Source organism: Haliotis cracherodii, unplaced genomic scaffold, assembly GCF_022045235.1.
Source record: "Haliotis cracherodii isolate W230 unplaced genomic scaffold, xgHalCrac1.p SCAF_5, whole genome shotgun sequence".
NCBI lineage: Eukaryota > Metazoa > Mollusca > Gastropoda > Lepetellida > Haliotidae > Haliotis > Haliotis cracherodii.
In genome coordinates this window covers 18,087,501-18,104,940 of record NW_027266308.1, presented here as the reverse complement: position 1 = coordinate 18,104,940, position 17,440 = coordinate 18,087,501, and the positions used below count along the sequence as shown (strand labels likewise).

Genomic DNA, 17,440 nt, shown 5'->3' with positions numbered 1-17,440 from the left:
GGCCTGCCTCCTGCAACAGCCTTTTTCAACAGAAACCTGAGAAACAGACACCCCTGTTCACCAAAAACTGTAAAATTTGACAAGAAGAAAATGAGACAAAAGGATATGGATGCTATACAGAAGAAGAAGATATATGGTGATAGTAAGTGAACATCAAATCTCACAACTTTCAGAAAGGTGATCCTGTTCTTGTGAAGGACACTTCACTCAAAAAATCTAACACTCCATTTGAGCCAGTGCCGTTTCAAGTCGTAACAAATAAAGGCTTCACGATAACTGCAGAGTGTGGTGACAGAAAGATAACAAGAAACAGTAGTTTCTTCAAAAAGTCTCCTCAGTCTCCAACTGAAGACAATATCCAGGACAATACAAACATAAACATAACAAACAACAAAGACTGTGTCATCTGAAATATTTTAATTTCATTAATCATATTTCAATGTTTTCTTTTAGCAAATAAACTTTACTTTGAACAATTACAGCGTTGTATTTCAGCAAAAAGGACTTTGTTTGCAGTTATTACATTATAACAGGTTCTTACATGAAACTTGATGGACTTTAATCAGTCATTTTAATGTTAAAATATAACAAATGTATTTTCATTTATTTTATGCATGCTAATATAAAGTCAATATGTTGCATCTTAAAGGCCCAAATTATTAGGTGCTATAATTATTGTTAACTCCAATAATTAATCCAAGGAGGAGAGAGATGTAGTGTTTTACAATGCACTTTACCGTTGTGATTATGTATGACGAAGTTACCTCCCTTAGATCAGGGAATAAAGAGCATGGCCGAAGTATTGTCTCTCTTTGTTCCACTGAACATATATCATTGTGCATCCACGTACAACTATAAAGTTAGCGCCTATCGGCTCGCTAAACATCACAACAAGGAGCCACTGGGACTTGTTTGGGGTGTAAAGAAATTTCACCAGTATGTACATGGAAGAAAATTATCTATTCTGACTGATCATCAGTCACTGGCAGCAATAATGAGCCCACAGAAAGGCATATTGGCTATGGCAGCTGCAAGGATGCAGCGTTATGCATTATACCATGCAACTCATGACGATTGAAAACAGTTCCAAAAAGCACAGCAATGTGGATGTATTGTTGTGGCTGCCACTTGGAAAAGATGTTGAGTTTGATCAAAATTCATCCAGAGAGTTGGATGCAGAGGATTTGTTTCACATTGGATAGTTTGAGTCATTGCCCATAAAGTGTGAAGATGTAGCTACAGCAACTTGTTCTAACACAGGTTTATGAACACAATGGAAAGATGGCCGGCAAAATCACCTGGAGGGCTTGAACCGTATCACAGCAGACAAGTAGAGCTGTCTATTCATCAGGGTTGTGTTATGTGGGGTGTGTGGGTATTGTGGTTTGCTTAAAGCCTCAGGTCATTTGGGTGTAGTAAAGATGAATGCTTTGGCTCGAGGGTACTTGTGGTGGCCTGGATTGACAAGGAAATTCAGCATGTTGCCAAAAGCTGCAAAGGATGTAAACCGTGCCAGTAAATGGATATGCTGAGTGATTGAAGAGTTACAAAAGTTCACACTTTCAAGCAGCCTCTAAGAGTAATGAAAGAGGAGAAGGGAACCATACAAATGAAACTTTCCTGATTTCTGTTGTTTTTCAGAACTACAGCACATGCCACAACAACTATAACACAAGTATCTTTAATGATGGGGAGAAACCTAAGAACTCGGCTTGACTAACTGAAGCCAAAATGTCAGAATAACTTTTGAGACACAGCAGCTTAAATAACAGTTGGGACAACATGAGATAAGACAGATAGAAGTCAATCCACCTGTAGAAGCGCAAGAGTGTTCCAATGACACTAAGTAGACACATGGTGTAGGTAGTGATCACAAGGGACCCTTATGGTGCCATCGGTTAGGCGGTCCTCCAGAATTTGCAAGTGTCTTGAGAGACTTGATTTGTGTCTTTACAGTGTGTTTTCATTCAGAGAGCTTTATTATTAAATGACAGTTATTAATGTTACTGATCAAGAAGATAAGATACTTTTTGCTTGAGATTTCTTTGTCTTAAGGTTGACAAAAGATCCAAGGACTGGTATATTATATGCTCCACAAGGGAATTGCAGGGAGGAATTGTAGTGTATTGATGTTATGCATGTTATATGCATATTGGCTACAGCAATCATAATTCGGAGTAACGAATGCTCCTTTTGTACAACACCGCAGGCAATGGACTTGCTGAGTAAAAACCCTGGCCCTCTTTCAAGATCTAAACTAAGGCATGTTTGTCATCTGCTTGAATGGCGCCTTGTGCCTCGGTATTACGCTAAACCAGAAAACAAGGTAAGAGGAATTATCACCCTTGTCCATTTAAGCTGTACCTCCAAAAATATCAAAACAAATGAAGGAAACCTTGAAACCTAAGTAATCTCCTTAAAACTGGCAAATGGCAATGAATCACTCCTAGCTAACATATACCACAGGGTTACCCATGAAACATGGAAGAGCTCACGAGACTAGCTCAAGTAGTAGGCAAAAATGGGATATACGTTGTTGACTTTAATGCCCACAGTTCTTTATGGGAAGACAGGAACAATTCATGTAAATATGGCAAAATCGTAGAGGAATGTGTTGAAGACAAAACTGCCATAACTCTAAACAATGGCAGTCCCACACGTAATGACCATGTCCACAAAACATAGGTCATCTGACCTCACAATTGCCGCTAAGAATCCTGCCTCACATTGCCAATGGCAAGTTCTTGATGACGCTTGGAGAAGCGACCACCTTCCTATACTCGCCTTCCACAGGTAGGCCACCACAACTAGAGAGCAACACCCTTATCCTCAGCCCACATGGGACTATGCAAAGGCTAATTGGGCTAAGGCTGGACTTCTATAAATCACTTGTCAGGTCAAAAGTAGACAATGGATGTCAGGCCTTTCACTCAGCATCAAACACTGCCTTGTGCTGCCTTGACAGAAAACAATACAAAGCTCTAATGCCTGCCACAGGTGCAGGAGAACAGGAGAATTCCCATTGAAATTAAGAAGAGAGCAGGCAATAGTATCGTTGACACCTTTGGTGAAAAAATATGGAAAGACAAGAACACCTGAGATGATGCCCAGCTTGGACAAATCCCTCACTAAAGCTATCTGGGATATACACCCGCCCAAAGTTGACACTGTTTTAACATCAGAAGTCACTAAACAAAACCCAACCCTACTACGATCAGTAGCTGTCACTAAAATTCAAACTACCTTGTAAAACTCGGCCCATATATACACTGATGGATCCAAGAATCCGATCAACTTCACTGATGGTTACAGGATCCATGATCCAGGGCCCTAAGCACACTCGGTTCGACTCTATGACGGTCAATCAGTATTCACTGCTGAATTGGAGGCAATTCATCATGCACTCAAACTCTTAACGGAACTATTGGCAGCAAAGGCAGCCATCCTGTCAGACTTGCTACATGTCGGCCGAGTAATATACGTTTTCTAGCATGCCCGTGGACAAGTAGAGCATGCAAAATAAACTGGGTCAAGTTTCACGAGAATGTGATCATGTTACGATATTTCATTGGCTAATATTTGCTGGTGTCACGGAATGGCAATCTAATTTGCATACAGTTACAACAGCCAACCAATTGGATTAATACAGTTCGAAGTAAGGCAGGTCAACAACAATGAGAACCAGGTTTGTTTCATTGATAGATCGTAGTAACACTTCCATATATGGCACATGCTTCTTGGAAATTAAATGATGGACAGTTGACTACATTTCTTGGAAATTGTAATGCGAGGTAGGCCTAGTGGTGACTTTAGAAGCTTCGCTTGGCCTAGCTTTGATGCAATATTTTATTTGAACACACAGGTCACGGTAGAGGCTCAGGCGCACTCGATCGCGAAAACTGTGTTGACACATAAGTCAGACTACAACAAATATGACTTTTAACGAGTCAAAATTATGACATTTAAGATACAGTGATCTCTCCCTACAATGCTACCTTCGGGGTCCAAATAATTGATGAGCGTTTTGGATGATCAGCGATTTAACTGAGGTAGAGTTGTAGGGAATATACAAAATAGCATACATGCTCTGCCTACCTAACATGATCTACGTTGCACGTTTCAGAGTTTCAAATAAGAGTAGAATAGAAGTTGTTTGTGATTCATAGTGTAAAAAAAGATTTATCGAGTAATAATATGCGTTTTTAAAAAAAAAACACATCGTATAACAAACTTGGTCAATGAAAGTATGAAATTTGATATTAAACATCACTAGATGTGGTGGTTTACTATTTAAAATGTATTTCCTGGTCTCCAAGGCATTGTTTTATATGCAGAGATTAAGATACTGTGTGTATTTTCTCGTAAACTAAGCCGGAAATGGCTATTATCTGTGCACACGTTTCCTCCCAATCTACCGGTGATTCAGTTAAAAAGTACCAAAGGAAATCATCAGGAGTAATATATTCTAATATCGTGTTATTTTAGTTGCAGCTTCCACTAAATATACTTAAAATTATAAGAACCATAAGCGTAGCACTTTGGTACAGGTGATGTACAGGATATTTTTTAACGTATGGAACAATTTGACCAGTCACCACAGGGACTTCATGTGCTACACGTATTTCGATTGCGAAAACGTTATGTTGACATTTAGTAGTCAAACTGCCTCAAATATGACTGTTAGCGAGTCATGGTACGGCATTTGTATCCATTCTCTTGAAACTAAAGTCCGTTTCAATAGCGATAATCTGACCATAACGGCGAGTTAGTGTCGATCTACCCATCACTTCGCATACGATTTCGCGGTCTGTAAATAATCATGTCTGGATCTACGCAACTGAGATACTATGACATGCATCAACCAAGTCAGCGAGACTCTTACCACAAGCATAGTCGCCTCTTACGGCAACCATGTGTTTCTGAAGACCAATTCTAACCCGCATACTTATTTACAATACATAAGATGTTTAATAAATAATAATCAATGTTCATCATATCTATCTGACTTACTTCATACTTTCCTGCAGTACATGAATTTTTGTTGTTGAAAATACTACTTTCTTAGAGTGAACATCTTTGCTGTTTTAATTCTCTTTCGTTTTTCTTGTTTTCGGACTGTCTTTGGTGTCTTGGGAGGTGACCATCCGACGAAACAGTAATGCTTTGTTGACATCAGGGACCACGCAGGAACTTTAGAAAATGTGTCTTTCTGGCTTTTTGATGTCCAGCAGGCATTAGACAATTTAAAGCCTGCCATCCACGGTGTCAGTTGGTTGTTGCCTTGGTCGTAGAGGGCACTGCACATGTCAGCATACTGGATTTATATCATTTCCAGATTTTCAATGATTTCCAATTGGTACTTAATTTGATGATGTTGTTCATGCTCTGTTACAACCCATAATGTAAAAATTACTCTTAATGTAAAATGTTTTACATTTAGGGTTACGTTTTTACATTAAGAGTAACAACCCGCAACCCTTAATGTCAAAAAATTATTTTTTTACATTAAGGTTTAATATCGTACATATCGCCCCTTAATGTAAATTATTCTTATGAACAAAGTTTAATTTGAAAAATAGGATACGTTTTGCTATGTTCACGTTTTTTATAGTTTTTGCTCGGTTTCTTGCAGTTATTCGTAATAAGCGTAATTCGTAGAAGGTCCAAGTTCAGGAGGTATTCGGGAGGAATACCTTTGATAAAATATTCACTGGTAAGACGTGTTATTGATTTTTGCTACAGATAACATGCTATTACTATTCTGTTGGATAAAGGTATGTTTGGTTTCAGTAGCGCTACATTATGTGTGTTTACATATATCCAGCCGGAGAGATCGACGGGGTAATAATATCAAAGATAGACAAAATGGGGTGGAGATTTTGTTGTATTGAGTACACTGGAAGAAGACCCAGCTGTTTCTATCATTGTACTTGGATTTGTTTGTTTGTTTGTTTGCCTGTTGTTTATAACGCCGCACTCAGCAATATTCCAGCTACATGATGATGGTCTGTAAATAATCGAGTCTTGACCAGACAATCCAGTGGTCGACATCATGAGCATCGATCCACACATTTGGGATATGAAGACATGCATCAACAAAGTCAGCGAGTCTGACCACCCGATCCCGTTAGTCGCCTCTTACGACAAGCATAATCGCCATTTATGGCAAGAATGGGTTGCTGAAGACCTATTCTGCCCCGGATCTTCACAGGTCCATTGTTGTAATCTTGGACGCGATGTTAAACCCAGTTTCACCTCACCTCACAGGTCCATTGTACATGAACAGTAGAACCGGTGTGACGCGGGACTATGTGAAGAACGATGTTATTCACCATGTTTAAAGTAATAATTACTTAATAGATGTTTTTACACAATTTGAGATGGAAAGATATTCATGTGATAATTTACTTTTGAAAAACTCTTTTGGAAATGTGTTCAATTCTGAACATACATATTGTGAATGGAAGATTTGGAACTGACTATCAAATCGGTGACTAAACATTTATTGGGCATTTAGTGAGTGAGTGAGTTGGGGTTAACGCCATTTGTAACAGTATTCCATTTATATCACGGCTTAATGTCAGTTTAATGTGGGAGGAAAGCTCGAAGTGATGCAGGCCTTAGCCGTTTACCACTTCGGTGAAACCCACGAGCACGGGTATGGTGCTGACAAACCTAGCAACTTAATCGGGGCGAACCGGGATTCGAACCCACAATCATAGGTTTCTGGCGTACCCAAGGGACGCAACTCTGCACAGCGAATCGTGGCGCCTCAGACGACTGGTCCACCCGTGCCTCCTATAGGGGATTTAGGGTGTAGTGTGATAGATTATGGTTTGGCATCGAGTGACATGTTCCCCGATGATGATTGAATGTCTCTGTAAAAAACATGAACTGTGCCATTATGTAAATGCGTTCAGAAATGACTAAAGATAACTCATACCTTATTAAGTAAAACAAAGTTTGCAATGAATACAGATAACTGTGTGGAATCAAGAAGGACCAGTTTGCACAATGTAAAAGGAGTAACCTAGAAAATGCAGCAGCGATAGACTCTAAACGTTTCTGGGACATCTTAAAACGTATGTCTGGGCGACCGCAACGACCCAACCCTATTGATATACAACACTGGGGGACTATTTCTCGTCGCTGAATTCTGAACCAATGGGCATTCAGGATAATCTTGGTGAGATGGAGGACATAGTGACAGGTCATGGTTATGTGCAAGAACTGACAATTGACATATTAGAATCCACAATCACCAGATCTGAACTTTTTGAAAGCATCGGTGCCTGGAAACATAATAAATCAGCTGGCTTGACAACATCTATGGAAGACATTGTACAAACATGGTTAGAGTGCCAAAATGGGTAAAATGTTACAATCCTTGTACAGTAATGTAAAGGCCTGTGTTCGTTCAAACAACAGAGTATCTGGTATATTGCTTCATGGGTGTGGGTCAATGGTGTATGCTTTGTCCCTTTTTGTTTCAGTTTTTTTTCATAAACAAATTGGTTACAAAATGGAACAAAACTGTCGTTTTGGTGTTAAGTTACATACAGAATTTATTTATATTTTTCTACTTCTATTAGCGGAAGACCTTACTGTGTACAAATGAAGTACAGATGACTGTTGTAAATGGGAAATGCCAGTCAATCTATCGAAAACAAAAATAGTTGTTTTTCAAAAGTAGAGGTTTACCACATTATGAAAAAATGGTATTATGATGGAAATGCGTATGAAGTAGTTAATGTAAAAATATTTTACATTAAGAGTATTTTTTACATTAAGGGTTATAACAATGCTCTCACAGGCATTGTTAGTCCAATGTAACATGACTGCTTTTGGACTTTCTTTCGAAGGCAGGAAAATGTCAGTTGTTATAGTTTTAATGACTTTAGAAAGGTAGGAATAGGAAACAGGAACAGTTGTTGAAACAAGGTCTTCTAGTTCCATTTCATTCAGTTCGAACTGATAGGAGTCATTGCTATTCGCCAGTCTGGCGTGTCCAAATTTTTTCTGATGAACAGTCGTATCTGCTGATCTGAAGCGCAAACCTGATGTTGAAGGTGTCTTTTTATATTTTGCTCTATGTGCCGTTCACATAAAATGTGTGTGGAAGTGGGGAAACAGTTACACTCAGTGACCATATGGGGTCACACGTGAACTTTTGAAAACGTCTGTCTTTCAATATTACTTATGAAATACATGTAGTATACTGAATATGACACTATAAATGGACATTTTTTGGTTCCATAAGCACATTTACATTGTATCCTTCAAAGACTAAGTTACGACCACCACGTCAGTTCGAATAAAATGAAATCGTATTCAACATTTAAAAAGAATAGGGGTGTAAGTATTTTTTTCCAGCTATATGTTATTTTTTAATAATTAATACAAGAACACAATTATATAGAATACACTTTATTAATTAGCACTTTCTCCCGGACGCTCGCACCAGAACCTCCTCTGGTGATGTAGGTCATGTTCTGCCATGTCCAAGTTCGGAGTGGAGAGGTTTTTATTTTGATTTTTTTATTTATTTAACTGGGGTAATTGCCAACTAACTAATATGACTTACACATGTAAAATAAATAGGAGAATGTTAATTCATAAAATATGTTGGAGAAATATATTCGTTTAGCATTTTTAAACTATTTCTACAACCTGTCTGCCACACAATAGGAAATGGCATATTCGATTTCCAAGAAATGACAAGTGTCCCTGAGTCCAAACAAGGCACAGTTGCAATCAAAATTAATATATCTATCTTTGGACTAAGTTTGGAGGGTTAATTAACTTATTTTGAAAAACTATGTGTTTTGGACACTTACTTTGAACTAGTCAAGACTATGGGTATTTTAATGTTGAACTTTTGTAGTAATTGTTACATATATACTACTTCAGACCACTTTTTGGAATGTTCAGCAGAACCATTGTACTCCGTGTAGTTATGCATTACGACAAAGAGCGCCGTTTTCAAAACGCTGTTGCCATCATGGTAGATTGGAAATATACCGGTACTTACTGTGTTTTGAAATTTGATGTAGTCCCACTGTTGAGTAGATACCTCTTATTTATACAACTGAAACCTCCCGCTAAAGCGCTCGGTTCCAAATTAAGATAAGAGGTATCTATACTCTACGTCAAATTTCAAAACCAAAAGTCTATCTCCTATATGACTACTTGACCATAATTTATTTTAATAAATATGTACAAAACATTAGAACTATTTCTATGAAATTAGTAAAACAAGGCTATTTCCATCCAGTTGGGACACACATGCATTCAACAGTGTCACAATTTGCTTTCCTTGGGTGTGAAAACAATTTGTGCTAGGATGTGGTGTGTACTTATCCATGACGTACGAACCCATAAATTCCCCCAGTTTGTTTTGTTTGTATCCTCTGTTTTCTAGACAATGTCTTCCCTGCAACAAGCTATGTGGGAATTCTGTACAATTGTATAATTTCTGTATTTTCAAATCTCAAAACGCGACATTTTCTAGTGTTACTTATGGATGAAGTACAACACATAAATTGCCTCAGCTTGTTTTGTTTGCTAGATAATGTCTTCCCTGCAACAAGTTTTGTAAGGAATCTGTACAAGAGTGTTATGCCCACAGATATACCGCTTTGGGTATCTAATTATATATACATAAAATGAATATATTACGTTCCTTTCCCATCCGTAGGATCAATTATACAATATTTAGCACAAGTCCTGCGCAGACCTTAATAGAACTGCTGTGCAAATGCTCCACGTTTTTGTTTTTTGGTTGTTGGACCAATCCATTTGGGACATGCATGCGTTCAGCAGTAGTGTACTTGCCTGGCTTAGGTGTGAAACATTTGTGCTCTTATGAGCGTCATATTTGCTCTCTGTTGGGTGTGCAACATTTGTGTTGTGGTGTGACGTGAAGGCCTGTTGTGTTGCATCGGATTATATATATATATATATATATATATATTCATCATGCCATGTGCATGTTCTTTGAACATTCCTTGGGACATTCCTTTGGAGTACTATTCCTTTTTCCAAATCTTACAACTGGATGATTTCTATATGATAATTATAGAAGAAATGTGAGCCCATGAAATCCATGTGTAGGCGGCTTTCTCTTTGTTGACAATGATCTGTCTCTCTGTTTATATGTTTTTAGTGTTATTATGTTTGTACTTCATTTTATGCATTTACCAAAACTCTATTATACCTGAACAAATAGCCTAAACATGTGTTTATTCTACAATGCCCTTATCACTGTCTTCATATCCCTCTTTACATATCCTGTATTCTGGTATGCCTCACAATTCTTCAACTACATGTATACCAGTCATGAATTAATAAGTGGGTGACATACTGAAAATATTATCACAAAACTGGCAACCCACAAACCTACCATCAGTATTCTCAGGGAAAATCTGTGTTAAACCTCCTTATTAATTAGGATCAAAAAGGATTTATGGCTGGAAGATAAATTGGTGAAATAACAAGACAAATCTATGACCTACAAGACTGCAATGATATAGGTATCAAATACCAGGTTTATTATTACTTGTAGACAAGGCATTTGATACAGTTGATTGGGAATTCATAGATGAAACACAAAACTTTTTTGTTTTTGGAATTTCAATAAGAAGATGGATAGAATTCTTTCATAACGAAATTCAATCATTGTATTCTATGTATTCTCATCTCTACCAGATCCACCAGATACTAAGCTTAAACATTTTCAAAAAGGTATTTCTTAGTCATTTGGGGAGGTAAACCCGATGAAGTAAAGAGAAGTCAAATTATAGGTGAAACGTCAGATAGAGGTAGAAAATTTCTCCAAAATACTAGAATTAATACATGCGGAAAAAAAAGGCAAAGTGGTATATTATTAAGGAAGAAATTTATGGATGTGAACTTCTTTATTATGAGGATCACAACATTTGAGAGTATATGCTTACTCTTTATCCCCTGATGACTCCAAACATTGTGATCCTCATAATAAAGAAGTTGACATCCATAAATTGTCTTCCTTATGTTTATCACTTCTAAATGCCTTTCAAAGACTTGGTGTATTATTCTTTTTAAATATACCTAATTCTGGAACATATAATGCATTCTAAATTACTTGCAAGACATTAAGATTACATATGATTACCAAGATGAGTAATGTTAACTACAAGGACTTCATGAAGGCCTGGTGGATATTCCTAGATCACATCCATGACAAGGATATCCCAGCACAATATATATATGGTATAACCAGAATTTAGAAATAGGAAATACCAGTATATCTTATAAAGAATGGTTTGTAAAAGGGGTATGTTTCATTTATTATCTTCAAGATAATAACGAACAAATTTTACATCATATTTTGCCAACAAACTGTCTTCTTAATAAAATGGGATACGTAGACAGTACAAGTTGTAGTTACTGTTCTAATGAAACAGAAGATGTTATACATATAGTTTTAGAATGCAACAAAGTGAGCTCCATCTGGCGAGACATGGAAACTTCCAAAGAAAATGTTCTTTTTGGTTATTTAACGAAAAATAACAATCCTTTAACCCTTATCATTATTTTGTCAAAACAAATCATTTTCAACTTTAGAAATAATAACTATACACCAACATTCTAATTTATACAGTGAGTGAGTGAGTGACTTGGGTTTAACGTCGCTTTTAACAGTATTCCAGTCATATCACGGCGTGTCAGCTTAATGTGGGAGGAAAGCTCGAAGTGATGCAGGTCGCAGACGTTTACCACTTCGGTGAAACCCATGAGCACGGGTATGGTGCTGACAAACCTAGAAACATAATCGGGGCGAACCGGGATTCGAACCCACAATGATAGGTTTCTGGCGTGCCCAAGGGACGCAACTCTGCACAGCAAATCGCGGCGCCTTAGACGACTGGGCCACCCGTGCCCCCCCTAATTTATACAGAAGAAGCTCACTGAATTTTACAAAGTATGCTTCAGTCATAAATTTTAATAGAGATTACTTTTTTAAGCTTTGGTGAAGCTATCATGCTTTATTTCTTTGAATATATTGTTATGCGAAAACGTGTAAATACTTTAGAAAAATAAACAAATTATAAAAAAGACAATTTTTAGATAATTGGCAACTTTTGTAATGAGTTATAGGCAAGGGAAAGATTTTTTAGACAAATGGTAAATTTGCTTTGGTCACACCTCTAAGAGCAGTACTCCGGTTTCTCAACGTTGTATCCAGATAAAAGCTACTGCTGAAAATAGAAAAGTGTTTTCCTAACATACATTTATCAATAAAAACTATGGCCATTAATAATATAAGATAATACAAATCAGTGATTATTATATATTTGATACCAGAAATAACAAGTTCAGCACTTGTAAAGATAAATTGTGTATGTGTATGAAGCGCAGAAACTTGGCACAATACATGAAACTACAACACAAGATGGATAAAGTTTCTTTTTCAACATAACAAAACTAACATTCATTAAGCTTAGACAATTTCATCTTACATTAATAAACACAGGTTGGAATGAGTCTGAATTAATCTTTAAATCTTGAGATGTCTCTGTAGTTAATCTTTCTATTCATAAGAAAAATACTTTGTTATAATACTCTTATAACACTTCTGGACTCTGCAGTAACCTGGCTGAAGTATTCTATCTGTAACAGGGGATACAGAAATATGTTGCCTGAACATATAGTCTGTTCCATCTCCTGACCACTGCAGACAACAGACATAGTTTGTATGAGAAATAATAAAACAATTTTATTTCTATATATAGATTTATTTGTACAAAACGTATAATAGTTTTCACATAAATAAAAACACATTACACTCATAGGACACTTGGGTACATATATTATGGAACTCCATGGGAGTCTGTCGCCACTGGCCCTCAAGGTGGATCTGAGAAGAGCATAATAATGAAAGGTAGTGACAAGACATATTAGTTTTTCATAAATTTATATCATTCTTTTTTTTTTAGTTCAGCTTTATTGCCAATAATAATAAAACTTTAATAAATGGAGTAAGGTGGTGCTGCCATATTTGATAAAACACAGTTTCATAAGTAGGACATAATAAACCATAATTCTTACCAGAAACCTCTTCCTGGTATATTGTTGTAACTGGAATCACTTCTTCTCTACCATGCTTCTTTGTGTCACTTTAGAAAACCCCAATGTCTACTTTTGACTGGTCTGCTTGATGGTTGTGGAGGTTCTTAAACTAGAATGGCATTCTTAGTGTTCAGAGTAGCTGGACACCCAGTGGTGTGATGTAGACATCACCCATACGTTGTGTCTTTGTGGCTATTTGTTTGGTGTATTGATAGTCAGCATGAACCAATATTCTACCACCCTTCCTGTGAGGAAGTGGACTTGAACCCGGGCATTTGGCATAATGGTTATGACCTACACTTTATAACTTGATCAAGTAACAACAACAGATACAGTTGATTATCAACACATGAAATATGCACTAACAACAAAACGTGACTGGTAATCAAAACTTGCCTAGGGGATAGGTGTTCACTCGGAATTCAACTGTAAATGTTAACTTCAGCTTCTAAAGCTTTTGAGCTAACCATGGTCTCATTCACCTGACAATAATAGACTATAATCCCCCAGCCCTAATCCCCGTAATCCTCTCAAATTTCACTTTTGAGCTAGCTGAGAAGACTCCATTGTAATGTACAGGTCTTTAGTATATTTCGATCAGTAAGACAGTGTTTGTGAGATTAATCATATTGTACATGTTGTATGCAGTACAGCATACAAACTAGGGGTGTCACGATAAATCGAAATATAGATATGTTGCTATTGGTAAGCACTTAAAGTGAATAAATCGATTGTTAAATCAGTTTCCGATCAATTGATTTCAGTTAGGAATATCGATAGTTTCGATTGTATTTAGTATATCAATAAAATACATGCACTGCTGTTCAAATTTGATTTTCTTTTGATCATGAGTGGTAGTAATTTACACATGGTAATGTGGAAGTTTCTTTTTCTTAAATTATTAGGGTAAAGAAAAAACAAATCAGTCATATCTCAAACTTTACTTTTTATTTGTTGTTATTGTTATCACATTCAAAGGAAAGTCAGTTCCAAGGTTTAATTCAACTCTAAAATCCATCTAAAATGATACACTGAAAACTATCGATATTTATCGCAATCATTGCTTGCAATATCAGTAGTTATCAATAGTAATTTCCAGACCAATAGTCACCAATAGTCACCCCTAATACAAACGTGAAACATATTTGTTATTGCTATATAAAATAAGCATATATCACCACTGATCTAACTGACTGTTTGTTTGCTGTGCAAATTTTAAAAAAAATATGTTCCAAATCACCTGGTCGATTTGGGTACGTGATTCAATGTAGTTCATTTGATGTCACCTATATTTGTGAGTATGTTCCACCCACTACTTATTGTAGCGTAATTGCTTATATCCGCCTTGTAGGGCTACACATATTGCATTTAGGATATCTACATGCATTGTATATTCCTATGTCCTCGTGACACTATGTGAAATAACTTCTGTCACTGGTGGAATGACCCTCATCACGGTCACTTGCAGTGGTGCCCGTTTGACCTGGATCGGCCTTTGTCTAGTCATCACCTGGTAATTGAGTCCATATGGTGAATGATTGAACAATGTTCATATAAACTGAAAAAAAAAAAAATTGGATAGTCCTCTCAGGTGCCTGAAAGGTTGATTGCTAATAGTTTGCCAGCGGCGAAGATCTGAAATCTATTTGGCATACAACAGTATTAGTCAACCAATGAGATCAATACACGGTCAGAAAGGTCAACAATGACATTGAGTCACATTCATCAAATTAATCGTTATAAAATGAAATGGCACTTCCAAATGTGGCATACAATTCGTGGAAATGGAATGGCGCAAACATTCCTAGGAAATTTATGGAGACAGCAAAAACACCAGATTTTAATGAAATTAGTAGCAATCATGTTGCATCAGGAAAACAGACTTGATATTTTTTTGGCATAATTTAACCAAAATCTCACCAAAGCTACGTCATTAGGAACGTTGATGATTGGTCAGATTGAACACGTCAAGCTACTGATCATTTGTTTTCAATATCTGTTTGCTTTGTTTGTTTGTTGTTTAACGCCGCACTCAGCAATATTCCAGCTATATGACAGCAGTCTGTAAATAATCAAATCTGGATCAGACAATCCAGTGATTAACATCATGAGCATCATGGGTTTATTTGAGATGATCTTTGACTGAAAATGAAATGGGAAGATTGTGAATCTTTATATTATTATTGATGCATGTATCCTATGAGGTAAAAGGATATAACAGTCAATTTAAAAACTTCCTTGGGTGTTTACAGCTGTGTATTCCTGTGGTTTAATGAAGTTAATCTTTAAATTATGTCTTTATTAACTGACAATATGATCGATCGTGATTTTATATTTAATGATTTTAAATATTAGCCATTGTAAATTGATAGAGTGGTATGGCTGGATAATATTTAAATTTAATGGTTGCTTTTTGAAAATTATCCCTGATAGATGCTTTGTGGTTGTAAAACAAAGCAATATAACTTAGAAGATGATACTCTCTTGCACACTTATAACTATGGACTTTATTGCCACTTCCTGAACCTTAATTCAGATTGATTACTTGTGTCTTTGTTTGTTCAGGCTGGAAGAACAAGTCCTGCCAGATCCAGCTGCACCATGTCATTAGAAGATGGTTATACACAGACAGCTGTCCAGGGGAACAACGCCAGACAACTCAATGTGACAGAAAGGTAAAGTGAATATTAGTAAAATCTAAATATTTTTTATGTTACATTACTTACCCTGTATACTCCTTAATGCATCTACTGCTTACTTTATGACAGAAACAGTGCCTTGTGATGGTCCAAAGCTAAAGAATAAGATATTTCCAATCAAGTCTACTTTTGTCTGAGGACCAACTTGCACAGCCATCACATGATCGCCTGAAGTGACGTCACACCTCACCACATTTCTGCTTGTCACCCTTAAAAATATTTCTGAAGCTATAGTGGAGAGATGGGTCTACGATGTGTGAACCCTTAGATGTACTAATGCAGGATAAGTATACAAATGTAAAAAATATTTAGATTTCATTACATTTCTTACTTATCCTGCATTACTCCTTATGCATCTGTATCAGAGGGTACGATGGTGGGCATACCATACTGTACAGATGTAATCCTAATATGGATAAACCCTTCATAACACATGTGTCAAGGGAACCATATGATGTTTCAAATGCCGATTGGTATTACTCACTCAATCTTCTAAATGGGGAGAAAACAATAGTTGAGGATAAGTCCACTAAGGAGAAATTAGCATGAGCTAAAATCTAAAACCTGAAATACCGAGCCAAGGCTATCAGTCTGACAATTCCCCTGACAGATGCGTCATAACACTGCGCAAGTCGGGTAAGACTGGATCTGGACAGAAGGAGTTCATTATTAGCGTTGGGGGTTCATTTCTTGCTGGGCTATAACGAGAGGGCCAAAGCTACGAATGCCTTCAACATCTTTAAGTGCCACATCTCGTAGATAATGGCTGACAAAGACAGTGTCGGACCTCCAAAAACATCCTTCCATGATTGCTCTGATAAAACAGTTGTTTTGTAGAGCCATGGTTGAGGCAGCCGCCCTGATCTTGTGAGGATTGTTCATTCTCTGAGTATCAAGTTTTGCGATTTTATATGCCTGAAGGATGACTGCGTGTAACCATAGTGATATGGTGTTGTGACTAACTTCATTCGTGGACGTCTGGGATATGGGAATAAAAAACCCTTTCTGCATACCATGTCTAGTCTTAGAGCAGCAGATAAAAAACTTTTAGTGCACATATGGGGCACAAGAGGAATTCTTCCTCATCTTCAACCCCCACAATTGTTGACATTAGTGGATTGGTGAGTCGGGTTGTCCTGGTAGCGAATTGTGGAAGCTGTGTTTGTAGCGGTGAGCTGTAACTTTGACAATGTAATCTTATTACATTATGTAATAATCTTATGTAATCAATGTAATGACAATCTTGTAATCTGCAATCGTCAGTGACACTCACCTAATTACGACGTTGAACTTTTCGTCTGTATAGATGTTTGTATCGATGCACATATGGGGCACAAGAGGAATTCTTCCTCATCTTCGACCCCCACAATTGTTGACATTAGTGGATTGGTGAGTCGGGTTGTCCTGGTAGCTGATTCTTAGCTATAAAATCCCAGCTCTGCCGGAGGTGAACCGCAACCTGTGTACCACAATCAAAACGGACCTGGGTAATATCAAGTACATGTAACTCGCTTACCCTTGCAGCTGTGGCTAAAGCCAAGAGAAATATTGTTTTCTTGGTGAGGGTAAAGAAGGAAGCTAGGTGGAGAGGCTCGAACGAAGGCCCATGCAAAGCTCGAAGCACCACATTC

At 37.2% G+C, this 17,440-nt stretch overlaps 1 protein-coding gene across 2 annotated transcripts in view; it reads left to right on the top strand.

Moving 5' to 3' along the window:
• Positions 1–17,440, top strand: part of LOC139444348 (uncharacterized) — a 173,638-nt gene that overhangs the window by 19,739 nt on the left and 136,459 nt on the right. For both annotated transcript variants that reach the window (XR_011651752.1, XM_071225283.1), the window contains exon 4: positions 15,676–15,785. Coding sequence is in view for 1 of the 2 variants with exons in the window: in XM_071225283.1 (XP_071081384.1) it covers positions 15,676–15,785 (110 nt within the window). In the remaining variant the exon portion in view is untranslated. The remainder of the gene's footprint in view (positions 1–15,675; positions 15,786–17,440) is intronic.